The sequence below is a fragment of the Solanum pennellii genome, chromosome 12 (assembly GCF_001406875.1).
Source record: "Solanum pennellii chromosome 12, SPENNV200".
In the NCBI taxonomy this organism is placed as follows: domain Eukaryota; kingdom Viridiplantae; phylum Streptophyta; class Magnoliopsida; order Solanales; family Solanaceae; genus Solanum; species Solanum pennellii.
The window spans coordinates 56,656,562-56,672,533 of NC_028648.1; the positions used below are offsets into that span (position 1 = coordinate 56,656,562).

The 15,972-nt window shown below is 31.5% G+C and overlaps 1 protein-coding gene and 1 pseudogene across 1 annotated transcript; one reads left to right on the top strand and one right to left on the bottom strand.

The window, feature by feature from the left end:
• Positions 1-84: 84 nt before the first annotated feature.
• On the top strand, positions 85-1,969 carry LOC107006998 (annotated as a pseudogene).
• A 2,009-nt stretch (positions 1,970-3,978) lies between these two features.
• On the bottom strand, positions 3,979-4,839 carry LOC107006387. The gene is made up of 2 exons (XM_015204952.1): positions 4,489-4,839; positions 3,979-4,356 (listed from the first exon to the last, which is right to left on the bottom strand). Exons 1-2 carry the CDS (start codon positions 4,837-4,839, stop codon positions 3,979-3,981), a joined length of 729 nt encoding a protein of 242 aa, XP_015060438.1.
• Between the last annotated feature and the right edge of the window lie 11,133 nt (positions 4,840-15,972).

Below are 15,972 nucleotides of genomic sequence, written 5' to 3' on the forward strand. Positions count from 1 at the left end.
AGAAAGAATCTTGATACACATAAAACAAAGGGGTCGAAACCTTTGTCAGAGTAGTTAAGGCCGCCATTAAATCAGTCATTCCCAATGCCAGCTGAAGAACCTACCCCGCCTGCTAATGTATCTTCTGTCCATGTCTCTTCACAAGTCCCAAAATATAAGTATGTATATCTTGATATTGAAGAACTGAAACAACATATGAAGGAATACGTAAGTAACAATATCAATTTTTTTAATGTTTATTCATAAATATAAAACTGAATGTTAGTTTTTTTTAATAGATTGACAGTAAATTTGAGTATCTTGTGAATTTGATAAAGGCAAATCACTTTGAAGTGATGAATTCTAGGAATAGGGAGGACGGCCAACAACCAAAGGTAATGTATTGTATATGTGTATTTTCGTTGTGTGTTTTAATTTTCATAGGTCATTATGTTACAAACTTATTTAATGAAAGAGATGGGCGGCAAGTCTACACCGCACATGGTTGAAGATTCTGATAAAGAAGGCAATGATGGACACCAAGCAACCTCTCCGATATAAATGGAATTTGCCAATAATTATTAAAATATTGGTGTTGCTGATTTTGATGTGGACGATCAGGTTTACTTTACAATATTAATTGTGTATATAAAATTATATAATTTATCATTAACTTATTTTTCCTTAAAAAAACATGTTTAAAAAATACAGACTGAAGATACATTGAAGAATCATCAAGTAATGAAGGACGTTTCAGAACTTCAATCCCCAGATGCAAATAGTCATCATACTGCAGAAACATCTAAACAAAGGAAGGTAATTTTAGCAGCGTAACTTGATTATTAGTATTCATCAACTTTGCAGTGATACATCAAAATGTGCCGGTATGATACATTGCAGTTTAATTGAATTATTAGGATACATTACAATTTAATTGGATTATTATGATACATTGCATTTTACTTGGATTATTATGATACATATTTTTACTGTTCACATTTGTAGATTTTTTTTCAAGTTCCTGTGTATGATACTATACTTTTTTATTTAGTGTGTATGTTATATTGTCCATCGCAAGATACATAGTTATGTGACTACTTAAATTTGTTTGTCTCCTATATACAATTCGTAGTTTGATGTTATCTGTCCTTGATACATTAACAATCATTTGTGTATAATTATTTGTTGTTTAAGGTATCATAAATTGATCAGTACGTTTTTTATTCAGGATGCTCCATCAGCACAAATGCCTCATCATTTCTTTGAAGGAACAATGAATGAAGATGTTTCATATAATGTTCAACACAATACCAATCAGTCTGTGCCAGATACTGTTATATTTGATACATCAATAATTTATGCTTCATGTATTGTTTCAATATCATATGTTTATCAAATCATATTTAATTATCAATTTAAACCATATAGGATTCAACACCATGTGATTCAATATCTCCCGATACACGAGAAACCATGAATACACTTATTGCTGATCTAGGATGTTTGCCTATTCATGCAAATCAACAGGAGTTAACCGACAGCCAAAGTTTTCTTTCGAACGGTCAATTACTAATTGATATTCCAATCACATATATTGTTGTCCAAAGCGATATAAATACTCCTCATGCACGTATCCGGATGCCTTCAAGAAACTGCAAATCCCCTTATTTAACTTCATTTGGGTCAAGTGAAAAAGAAAAGCCGGTCATGACTGATGTAATTCGTTTAAATTTTTCCATTTGAAGGCTGTGAGATCACAAACCAAGCCCCTTCATATCTGATTGATGAGTTTATTGAGTGGGTTACTACAGGTCTTCTTAAAGCTCATTCAAAAAAGTAAGTTTTATATTCTTTTACTGGATCTGTTCAATTTTAAAATTGCAACTATTGTTACACTTTTGAATAACATCTTTTCTTTACGCTTAATACTACAGGAAATCATCAGAGGATAAGTATAAAGCAAGAGTATCTTCATTGGGTTTTGAAATGATGGATTATGTCGTTGCATTTCCATCAAATAAGAATTGGTTTTATGTCATGTCTCAACCCAAAAACTGCTGGACTGATCAGGTAATTTGACATGTATATATGAATTTCATGTGTATGTAAATGTATCATATATATTTATACTAATGTATATGATACATTAGTATAATATGTTATATATACATATCAATACCATATATCACTTTCAGTGTCTAGTATTTTATTTTCATTAATTTTCTTTTCAAATGTATAATTATGTTTATATTTTTTTTGTAGCACATCGATGTTATTTTTTACTACCTTCGTAAAAAATCAAAACTTCGAAGCATGGATCAATACAGATACACAACAGTCAATTGTTTGTTCAGTGCACATATCAACAATACCCATGATAGGTATTATAACAATGAGGTTGATGATGATATTAGTACCCAAGAACACTTTGATCGTGCAAGAGCTGTATCAGTACATGAGAGGTCAATAATCAACGTCATGAAAGGCTTTTCAATACCAGCTGGATTACCATGGCATCTGGTGGACGATGTTTATATTCCGATTAATTATGATGGAAATTTTCATTGGGTGTTAGCTGTTGTTGAATTGAATCAGAGGTTGATACGCGTGTATGACTCTTCTTTGGGCACAAGGAAACGTGTATATTCTGCGGAGATACAAAATCTGTCAAGGATGCTACCTTCTTACCTCGTTGACAGTGGTTTCTTTGAAAACACTGAGCGGACAAACTGGCCAGTACTTGATGCATACAAGGACAAACAAACGGGTACACTTTTAGAGTCACATATTCCTTTCAACATTGAATACGCTGAAGATATCATGCAACAAGAAGACGATAGCCTGTAAGTATTTAAATTTTGGACTACAATATATGTGTAAGTTATTTTACAAATTTATATTATGTATTTTATTGTAGGGACTGCGGGTTATACGTAGCTACATTTGCAGAGTTTTTGAGTGACCAACTTGTTATACCACCTGATACTGATGGCCATCTTGCAAATGATTTACGCAATAGATATGCAGCATTGTTATGGAGATACGACAGCGACAAGGTTAAGGATGGATACATAAGTGAGAATGACGATGCACCAAAGCCTAAGGGTCAATTCACAACACCAAATGAACATGATCTCGTTAACATAGATTAGTAATTAGTAGGGATAGCATGAACAAGTTTTTATGTTGTTTTGTGTTGAAGATAATTATCTTTTGTGTTTATCAAAAAACTTATTTGTATTACAATAGTTTGTTAGTTATTAACATTATGTATTTTCAAGGTATTGTTTTAGATACAGTTGTTTATTTATAACGTTAAGGTACACAATCATTATTCTTTGAGTTTAAGTATTTTTGAAAGTTAACTTACAAAATGACGTATATGATACATAAGTTCTAATGTTTATGATACATTATTGTCTGAGTTTAAGTATTTTTGAACGTTCACTTACAAAATGATATTTATGATACATTAGTTCTAATGTATATATATACAAATTTATGTGTTAGCCAATTGAATTTTATGAATGTATATGATATATCATATACGTCAACAAACTAATCACAACATACTATTAAATTGAAAGGCACCACTGTTGAGTATAATGTATCAAAGTTATAACTCATAATGCAGTATACACGATACATATAATACACACTTGAAAAAGTCAAGTTTGGGACACTTGAATTTACTTAAATCGTCATTATGGTATCGAATCAATGTTTTATTCATTTACACAATAATTATTTTCACAGTATATACATTCAGTTTTATTTATTAAATTAAAAGTTTAAGTTTGGCACAAAATTATCAGCAAATGCATATATTTGAACATCAAAATAAGTTGTGTAACCAATACACTTTATTTAGTCCAAATACTAAAGAAAAAAATACATATAAGTACCATGAACACGAATGTCCTACTTTAAAACATCATTTCAATTCTCTTTCGGGAAGAAAGTACAAGTTCTCCTGTTGTGTCCTTGTCCACATTGACCTCAAGAATTATTGTTCACTGTTATTTTCTCATCCGCATTTTTCTTTCTTCGCTTTCTTGGTCGTCCAGCCAACCTTCTATACCTAGGTGGCCGGACAATTTCATCTAAAACATAGTCTGAAACGGTCCAATCCTCCTTATCTGGCATTGGAACCATTGCAACCTCGTACGTTTTTTCGAATGCATCAGGCTTGTAGTAATTAGAGCAATATGAGTGCAAATTTATAACATTCTTTTGCTTCAAAACTGCAATTGTGTGTCCGCAAGGTATCTCATCATGTTGAAACCTTCCACATGTGCAAGTTTTCCTCTCAAGACATATAATGTATCTTCTTCCGGCTTCATGAACTGAGAAAATATATTCAGATGATGGAACAACCTAAAAATATAAGAAGTTAGTGATATATTACGGAATATGCAATTTATATATCATTTCCCAAACAATGATTATCATTGAAAATCAGTTTGTTTCTGGTACATAAAACAGAAATTTAGGAAAATTGATAAATACCTTCATCTTTGAACTTTTAGATGCGTTTACAATCAATATCTCCTCAAATCTTTGGCCCAATGTGTCCTTTGTATATGACGCTGTTTCTCTCTTTTTATAGTTCCAACTACCAAATAGAAGTCTAGCTTCCTCCAAGAAGTCTATTATAGATAACCTACATGCATCGACAAGGCATCCATTGATACACTCAGCGATGTTCGAAGTCATCATTCTACCTCTGTTTACAATTGAATGAACTCTTATCCACTTCTCATAACCAGCATCTTCAAGGTAATCCTTCACCCTATGATCAACTTTCACCACCTTAGCCATTAATTTATCAAAATCTTCCTTTCTGTATGCTTTTGCCATTGAGTAAAATATATTACTTAGTGTGTTTTTACTCCTTTTGAAACTTTAACATACATTCTTCCAAAGATGCCATATGCATGCACAATAAGGTACATTTGGGTACACAATGCTTACACTATTCATGATACTTTCATTTCTATCTGATACAATACACATGTTTTCACGCTCGCCAAATGCATTTTTGAACTGTTCGAAGAACCATGTCCACGAACAGTCATTTTCAGTGTCTACAACACCATATGCTAATGGCAATATGCAACCTAATTACAAAGAAGCACACATTTAACTTCATGATACACAGTGTTTACACTAAGATACATTAACTATAAATATAAAACAAGTTTTACATTACATCAGTATTACAACAAACATACCTGCACCATCGAGTGTGCTCGCTGATACAAAAGTACCCTTGTAAGCCCCGCCAAGATGTGCAACGTCCACTACACCTACAGGCCTGCAGTAGTCGAACCCTCTTATCAACGGTCTTAGGGCTATGAAAAGATACATGAATTTATTATGTTATGTCTTTTGCATCCTTATATATGAATTTGGATACACTTTATTTAGCATCCATATGTATCTCGGCATCTGCTTATATCCTTCTGATGGCTTACTCTTGAGCATTTCTAGTGCACGTTTCCTAGCACGCCATGCTTACTGGTATGATATCTCAACCCCATATAATTCTCGAATATCTTCAATTACATCTTGAGGGGTATGAATTCGTTTATGATTTACCAATTTAGGGGCAGTCACACCACTAATAAATCCAATTGTTGCTTGTACTTTTGTTAGTATCCTATCCCGCATCGGATATGTATGTTCACTATTGAAATATCTCACTTTGAATACATCAGATTTTTTTCTGCAAGAAGACTTTAAAGTCCATCCACATTGATCACTGAAGAAAACCAACACATAGTTGTCCAAATTTTTAATTGGATTAATTCATATAACAAAAGCAATATTAAAGTTGTTAATAACTAACGTATCTGACATAATAAAGAACACAACCATTTTTTGTCCAAATTTTTGTGTATCACATAATGACATTTATCAATACACATGTAACTCAAATTTCAATACTCATCAATCACTGACAAAATTATCACAACGAAATATATACTAATTATACTTATGTATCACACACAATATAAATAGAACTGTATTAGAGAAAAACAATCAAATTAGAGAGAAAGCATTCCAATACCTTTTTTTATCCGATCTTTTCACTCAAAAGTGTTCTTTATTTTATATTTAGCCATTACAACAATGAGTGTTCCTTTATCATTATACAACTGTCCCGTCTTCACATCGGTACTATTGGAATCAGTTATGTAATTCGTAGAATTTAAGAATATAATAAATGTCACAAATTCTCTATTCGACCAGACCAAGAGCTTCAGTATCTCTTTGGGTACCTTCCACGCATACAACTTCTCCGGATGAACAATCAAAATTACGTATCTCCCCAACAATTTTATCAGTTGTATCAATACAAAGCGGATACATGCCGATTCCAAGCGCATTTTTTTTACTTCCAAATAAAGTTTCACACCCATGGCGTTCTTGATTTTCAATGGATATGAGTTTCCCTCAACAATGTATCGGATTTCAATATCTTTTGTAACAGTGTCGATCTCAAGCTCTGATAAAATCAACGCTTTCAAATTCACTAATGAAATGGAATGTCCAACGACAACTTCATCAACCTTGTAACCTTCTTAATAAACATCGCTTACCCAAATTCCCAAATGTTGTAGCAAAATTGAGATATTCATCTTCTAACCTGTTTTTTTCGACTTCTTAGAATGAGATCAACTTTATCAGGACTAATTTTCATTTTATGAAGCTACTCTAATTTGAAATTGAAATTTGTCAATCAATTATGCAAGCTGTCGAGCGTAAATTACGTGATTATAGTTATTAATAACAAAATTTATAATATTTGTTCCTAATTAACCGCAACAGCTGCCAATTCAGATGTATCAAAACTAATGTATCCCGTGCTTCTCAAGATGTATCCCGCAAACTACATTTTTAAGGGATTTTTGGTAAATACAAAACTAAAAGGGATTAAACGTTATTTTATATTTATAATATGTGGTTCCTATAATTTATACTATTTCTAATATATGACATATTAACATGTCCTAATCTACCATGCCATAAACAATAGGCACAATCATATAAACGAAAGCAGATTAACTAAAATTATCACAAATATTTAGCACAAATAAGCCATAGTTACAAAATTCATTACCCAGAAAAATGTTATTTTTATTTAATATGACATTATTACCTTCAAAATAAACCTTCATTCCACCTTTTCCTAATAATCCCACAAAAATCAAATCAATTTGGATATTAGGAACATGTAAAACATCACTCAATGCGAAAGTTTTACCAGATGTGAACTTGAGAAGAATTTTTCCTTTTTCAAGAACTTTAGTTGTCCTTGAGTCACCAAGATAAACAATATCTTCTCCTTTCTCAGCTTGGGTGTATGACACAAAATCTTTTTTCTTTATACAAATGTACCTAGTAGCACCAGAGTCTATCACTCAGTTTCCCACATTTGTCATAACATTTAGTTATGAAATGACCGCAGTAATCATATCATCCGTTTCAGCCAAATTTATTTTTAGCTTAGCGAAATTGTCGTTTCTTTTCAACATTCTTTTGCATTGAAGTGTATTTTTCATGTAGGTTATTTTATTAGCATTGAATTTGTAACCAAATCTATTTACATACCTGTAATTTTCTTTACTGTAAACCTCGGGCAGAATGACTTGAACAGTACCAGTCAGGGTAGCAACAACATAAATATCACCAATACCATCAGTAGTTTCAGGACACATTATATATGCCATAGTTTCTTAGATTGTTGGGCAAAATAAAGGAAATTTCGCAATAATATCAACAAATAGCTTTATTATTTAACAAAATAATAGTCCTGAAAATAAGATAAAAATTCTTAAAATAATATATAATAACAATACATAAAATTAATACTTGAGTCGTACTGGGCATTGTCCTAAAAAATTATTGCAACGGTGTAAAATATTTTCCCACAATTAAATAAGCACTTTCTTATCTTAAATAGAAGTAACAGGATTCAGCAAATTAATTAACACGAGCAAGTTGTTAGGAGAAATATAAAAATAAATATTAATTAAAAATAAACCCAATTAGAAAAGAGAAAACGAGAGAGTGAGTACAATAGAAAAATGTATTTCTCTGCTCACTTTTTCTAAAGAAGAAGGAATAGTATTTATGGGGAAAGGGGGAAAATGACACCATGACAAGTGGCTATTTGTCCAAATACTTATATGCAAAAATGAAGTATGTATAGAGAGTTGTCAAAGAGATGGAAACTCATGCCATAATAAAAGTAATTGCCATTTCTCCGAGAAATAACTCCAAAGTAATTTAATTATTTGACTTTGTTAATACATTTAATAAAATAATCTTTTGAAATAAAAATACTTTTTTACAATTCCCCACTTATTTCAAAAGTTTTTTATAAAACTATAACTTGCTGGATTTTCAGGACAAAATGCAGTAGGTTTGGTGTCTTCCGGATTATGAACCAAACTTAGCTTGATAAAATTTAATTTACAGAATTACTGGTGAAATATAATATTTCTATGAACCAAATAAATCTAATTGTAAGTCAGAGACTTGACCAAACACATTTTGACCATAGTAATTTTGTTGTTTAACGCGGTTTTGCGCTAATAGGTCATGCGTGTGCCTGGTATTCATGAGAGCTCTAGAGATTAGGTCAAAGTCTCATAGGAGCGGTCACACTCCACTTCTCATATAGGTGAATTCATCAAGTGTACACTGTTTTAAATACACCTTCCTTGATTAGGACTATGAATTCATTAAGAGCTAATAACTCATCCCTATTTTTAGTAGTAGAGTAGTGTTGACTTGTTATTACCCATATGAACCTACTTCATGGGATCTCCAATCACATAGGTTGTGTTACCATTTTTATTTGCTATCAATTGGCCTTAACCTCATTTCTATTGAGGTCTGAAGAATTAATTTTCTTCCCACGAAATTCGTCAGTGAATCAGCCGAATTCAATCTGACTTCACATAATCAATTGCAATTATTTCATCTTTTAGCAGCTGTTTAACGACATCATGCCTCAATTTCATCTGTCTACTGTTACAATTGTAAGATTTATTCTTCGCAATAGCAATTGCGGCTTCACAATTCCAGTGTATAAACTCATGAGACAATTTATCCTTTATCAAAGAAATAAACAATTCATCCTTTATCAAGGGGATCAACAATTCATCCTTCATCAAAGAGATCATCAATTCATCATCCATCGAAGGGATCAATAAATTCATCCTTCATCGAAGGGATCAATAATACATTCTTTATTGAAGGAATCATCTGGAAATTCATCCTTTATTAAAGGAATATTCACTAAGAAATTTCTTAGCCATTTAGTCTCAGAACCAACCAACTACAGAGTTACAAACTCTAACTCCATAATCAATCTAGTAATGATCACCTATTTAGATGATTTTCAGGATATTGCATCACCACCTAAGGTAAACACATATCCAGTATTCGATTTAGTCTCATATGAATCAGAGATCCAGGATGCATCATAATATCCTTCTAAAGTAAAAGGAAATTCACTATACATGTATACCATAATTCATGTTTCTCTGAAATATTTTATCACTCTATTTATTGCATATCAATGCTCATTATTGGAATTGTCAATATATCTAACCAATCAACACACAACATCATGCCTAGTAAAATTCATCAAATACAATGGACTTTCAATAATTTGAGCATATTTAGACTGAGCAACTAGGTTAATAATTATTTTTTCAATTTAGAGTTAGCATCATAAGGAATGACTACAAGTGTCACCTCAAAACATTCAAAAATATTTAAAAAGTCTTTGCACATAATGTTCTTTTGACAATATTATACCATCTTTACTCCTTATTACCTTAACTTCCAAAATCATATTTACTTCACCAGATCTTTCATATCAAAATCAATAGACAAAAATAATTTGGTACGATTGAAAATATTTAAACTTGTACCAAATATAAGCATGTCATCAAACGTATAATCATATTTGTAAGGAAATTGCAAGATTCAAAGATATTTCCTTAGGGGATCTACTACCCAAAAGATATAAATTACACTATATTAGTTGGAATGCCCAAACACAAAAGCGGGCTTGGCCTCTCAAAAGTTATTGATAAAAACCTCACCATCGTTGCAAGTGTCTCGTGGAGACTTCTCACCAATCCCAACTCCATGTGGACCAGTATGCTCCTTAATAAATATAATTCTAAAATCTCAATTTCAGCATTTTCTTTTACTTGACAAAATATTTTGAAAGGAGGGAAACTGTGTGCGCAAGGGTTAGCTTGGGCAGCGAGCACCGGAAAAATCATAGACCAATGGAACCATAGTTGGATCCCCATACTCCTTCCCTTCGTAACCTTATTCATGGAACCTCACAATGCAATGAGTATACTCTTAAGGTATCCAAAATTTGGAAATGAGACAAGCGAATCTGGAGAAAACTCTCTATATATAGTCATTCCTAATAACATTGTTACTAAGGCCAATTCTATTACACTAAAAAATCACACTAAGGACATCCGTTATTGATCCTTTTAATTGAATGGAATGTTCTCAACTAAATCAGTTCGCCATATCCTCTTAGATTGTTTTACGGTTAGGAAATTTTTGCTAGACATAGGATTGAATATGCACCATATTATCAACACTGCAACTCATTGGCTGCAAAATGTTCATGACCTTGATGTTCCCCTTCGTGACACATCAACTCTGAAATGGAAAGACTTCTACCCCTTTGTGCTATGACATATTTGTTTGCAACGTAATCAACAGGTTTTCCATCCAACACTTTGTTTACTCCTACTATCTCTCTTCCCCTCACTCTCATGAGAGCTAAAGAGTTCATTTTCATGACCAATTACTCATTATCAAATCCTAGTCCGCTGGTTTCCCCTGGCCCCTAATGTATTCAAGTTAAATACGGATGAGACTTTTGTCCACACAAAACACATGGGTGAAATTAATGGTGTTATTAGAGACTCGTATGGTAATTGCGTTATTGGATTTAGCAAAGTTGTATATGCCTATAGCACTGTAATGGCGGAATTGCAGGCTCTCTACACTAGAATGACTTTGGGTACGCCACAATTTTCTGTAAGGGAATAAACTAGCAAACTTTTTAGCCTTACTTAGATTAGTAGATTTGAAAATATATTCTCTTTCGCTCGCTGAAAGTGATTACAAACTAAATGTATTTTTCCCTAGCAATCAGTTACAACCTTGTGTTCTTGACTTTGGTAAATGACACAACATTGTGAAATGAAAATGTTGATACTTTTTCTATTTTAAAGTTAATATAATGAGGCAAGTTATGTTTTAAATTTTAATCTTTGCATATAATTGTACCTAAAAAAAATTTACTGTAATGTTCTTGCGGACAATTACGACACAATAATGTGATGACCATATGTTAATCAAGTTATAATTAAAATCAGTAAACCACAACTTTAAGACACTTAGAAAGTCATATAATCTCCAAGAATAATATCCTTATAGGTGTTTTTCTTTTGAACTCCTCATAAACCATATTGCCTTATATATTTTCTAACTAATGGATTTCTTCTTTTATTGATTGTACCTAAAGCAAAGAGTGGTCTTCAAATTGATGGAAAATTCATGATGTCAGTGCAATTTTTATGCAACTAAGATGTTTGATTATATGCATAGAATAATTAAAATAGATTTTGTTTCTTTTTCTTTTTCACACCGCAGTGTTATGACTTGCATATCATTCAACATCTCAATAGTTATATTATTTACAATTACTAGACAATATTATTAAGCAATACATCATTATGATAAAGAATGGCTTTTAAAATAATTTTCATTTGCTTTCATGTATATTTTATTTCCTTGATCTGTCTTGTTTTATATAATGGACGTAGAAATATTATTTCTCTTATATTTATCAATGCGACGAGTTTCTTCTAGATAATATTTTTTTTATGGAGTTCTTAAAGAAGAAAATATATGTGCTTCTTTTACTTCTTTTTGTTTCTACAGATATAGAAGTTTGTTACTGTTGGTTTATTGTGGAACAACATAATGGAGTAGTATTGTTTTTTGCAAATTAATTGCAAAATAATGATTTGAATTATCAAGAGGTTAAGTTAATATTTGAAGGAGTTGGTTTTCTTATTTCTTCATCGTCGTCTCCTCAAGGCCCCTCTATTCTCTTGGTATTTCTTTTTGACTAATTGATGCAATAATTGAAAATTCAAGTTCCTCCATTTTTTGTCTCTTTGTGCAAGTATCAATTTATTTTTTTAACTTTACCTTCTATAACACAGATATTTTTGTCTTCTGCTTTATTTTTTTGTGATTTATTAATTAGGAATTACGTTTGCATTGAACTTTAGTTCACTTCAAAGCTCGGGAAGAAGAACACCATTCTGATACAAATGTCGTGGAAATAATGCTGAATTTTTATTCTCAGATATTCTACTATCAGTTGAGATAGATCTGGTGTACAATGAAAAATTATCAAAAATAATTTGGGTATGATTGGTGACAATACGACCCATTTTTTTTCTTTTTTTCTTTTATGTCACATGTAACTACGTACTTTTTTTTATAGTTTTTTTTACCGTTCCTCACTATATAAAATTTTTAAAATTTCTCAATGCTTCTTGTTTTAGCACTTCTGATTTTTATAATGTAATCTTTTAAGACTTCTTATCGTGCTGGACTAGTATAGTGATAAATTTCAGTTGCGAGTTTAGTTGATCATTAGGTAATTGAATTGTGTATTTGATTCTTATGCACTCTTCAGGTCTTTTTCATCCTCCACAAATAGGACAAAAAACAGAAAGTTACTGTGAAGATCTGGATGTTAGCAATAACACCTATAATTTTTTATATTTTTTCAATCTTATTTGGTCATATTTTGCCCATTCAACTATAAGTACTTTAGTTGTAAACCCACAATACATTCAACTATAAGTACAGAGCAAATCATTCCAAACAAATATTACACATTCTATCAAGCTAATTCCTCTAATGCAGCCACCACCATGTTGGTGAATCTTAAGAATCATTCCTTTAGTTGTAAACCCACAATACAAATGCAAAATTTTTTGCAACCTTTGACACACAAATTTGCAGAGTGGTCTATCTATTTTGGGCTCCCTCTGACATCTAACCATCTAAGGATTGGTGCGTTGTAATTCAAAGGTTTCATTTTTATTTTTTGATTCACTGTCAAAGAGATTGTAATACAAATCATAACATATCGAATCGTTCAGTCATTTCTTCTGGATACTATTGAAATGTTATTTCCCCGCCCATTATAAATTTCTTTATTAGATTATAGTATGAGGAAGTAATGATTATATATTTGTTATGCATATGTGTGATTATATTCTCTGTTGAGTTGTAAAATTTTAATTTTCAAGTGTTGAAAATATGGAACACCCTTCTAACATGTTATGTAATCATGTTGGCCCGTGCTCAGCACATGTTATCGCAAATTTAGTAGACATATAATTAAAAAGATGGATTGTTGTTTTTTATTTATTTATTATGTTTTTTTTTCCTTTAAATTCAATTCTTAATGTCTTGTATTTTAAATAATTAAAAAAAATGAAAGAAATCAAAACATTGATAAAACTAAAAAAAAAGGACACTTTCAAAAAAGTCTAATATTATATTTCTAAAAAATACACATAATTTTTTTCAAATTAATTAAAAGTGAATAATAAGAAATTAATAAAAGAGAAAAAATAAAAAAGTTAAAAGAAAGAATAAAATATTTCAAAGAAAAAGATTGAATATATACAAAATTATAATGTTTACAATTATGTGTACTGTCAAGTAATTATATTATATTCAATTAAAAAAGCCATTTAATCAAATACTAATTAAATACTCATTTATTATGCTTTTAAATATTTTAGAAGTGTGTAACATTTCAAAATTGTAAAGAACAATTTTATTTTATTTATTATTATTTTTTGGTAAAATTAGAATTTTCATTTATAGCAAAAAGCATAACATTCAAATGGGGTAATGTGTTAAATCTCTGTATACACTTCCTCCATGCTATATTTTTCTTCTTATATGTATGTGTATCACTATGTCCTTAACGATCAATTCGGAGAAAAAAAGGCTTTTGTTGGAATCGAATGAAATTTCTAACTTGTTATACCTTGTGCACAGTCATTACAAACTTGCAGTTAGTTATCTCAACTTGACCACATCTTCTTTTTTTCAATTTGCCTCATCCACATCACTCCATTCTCCTAATCTTATATTTGTCTGTTATACCCTAGCCAATGTAATAATCTCCCCATATCATCCTGGTTACAACACATTCAAAGAACAAATGTGCAAATGTTTTTAGGTGTTGCCCACAGAAGACACAATCAGGAGGAACCTTAATGCCACACTTTTGCAATCTCTCAACCGTTGTCAGTTGCTTCTGTATATCCATCCATAAAATAAACTTGTATCTAGGATGTATCTTTGGATGCATAGGAAGATGTTTCCAAGTTACTTTAGGATGAACCGACATTAAGTTGACATATATTTTATGGATTGAAAATTTCCCTCCCTACTAAAAATCTCCAACTTGTTGATGTAATGTTCCATGGCTTTGTAGTCTAGTGGTCAGGTGGTATGTATCTTTCAATACCTTTCTCACCACCCATAAAGCATTTTTAGGATTTGAACTTGAGTAATATCACCCTTCTTGATATAATAGTTGTGCACCAAAGCTTTCTTGAATACTGTCACTGTACCTGCACACAAAAATATTCGACAAAGTTGCTCAACTGTTTTCATAACCTTCTTAGGGATGAGAAAAGTTTGTGCCCAATAAGCTTGAACCCTAAACAACACTACTTTAATTAATTGCATTTTTCCGGCATGTGACAATAACTTGACAGGCCAACAAATAATTTTGCCTGTGATCTTCTCAATGAGTGATAAATAAGCAACAACAATCAATTTCTTTGAGGATAAGGGTACACTAAGGTACCTAAATGGATAAGTACCCACACTGAATCCCAATGCTTCTACAATGTCCTACTTTGTTTGATTACTTACTCCAATAATATATATAAAACTTTTATCATTATTTACTTGTTATTCAGATGCATTAAAGAACTTTATGAAAGCATCATGCATTAATTTGATAGGTACAATGTCAGTCCTGCAAATCATCAACAAATATGTATAATTTTCATTCTTTCACATCTGGGATAATAGTTGAAATCTCCATTTCAAGTAATTGGTTGAGTTTTCTTTTTAAGTATTCTATAGCCAATATAAAGAGATAAAGGATAGGCTATGGATAGACAACCTTCACCTCTAATCACCTTTGTATTTAAACATGACAATGTAGATGCTCTAGTCCCCATCAGCCCTTTGAAGACAGAAATAAACTCTTCTTCTATTAATTTAGGGTCTGTCAGCTTGTTTCCTTCTTTAGTAAATATAGAGGATATGGTATTGTGACTGGTTCTAATCTTCCGCTGAGCACGAAAGTATCTGGTATTGGAGTCTCCATGACCTATCCATATTGCTTTAGTTTTTTTTTTCTGATTGCAAGCTCCTCAATATTACTCCACTTCTCAATATCTATTAAGATTTTCTTCTCCTGCTTTATGATGCTGTGATCCAAGTTGCTTGTTTGCAGGTTTGTTTGTAAGATATCTAATTGTTCCCTCAAAGCATTTAACTTCTGTTTATATGAGGCTATATATGCATTCATTTCCTTACTTTGATATTAGAAGTTCTTAAATTTCCTCCATATCTGCTTCATTGTACACTCAGTACTCCCCCCCCCCCCGCCTTATTCATGATTGCATCAAATTTAGGATGTTCCATCACATCAGTATAGAATCTAAAGACTTTAGGATGACTGTTATAGTGTTGTTTACACTCAATTTTTATTGGGGAGCGATCAGAGACTAAGGGATTCAAAAATTCATCTTCTACATGACCAAACTGTTGTATCCACTGTATATTTTCAAAAGCCCAATCAATTTT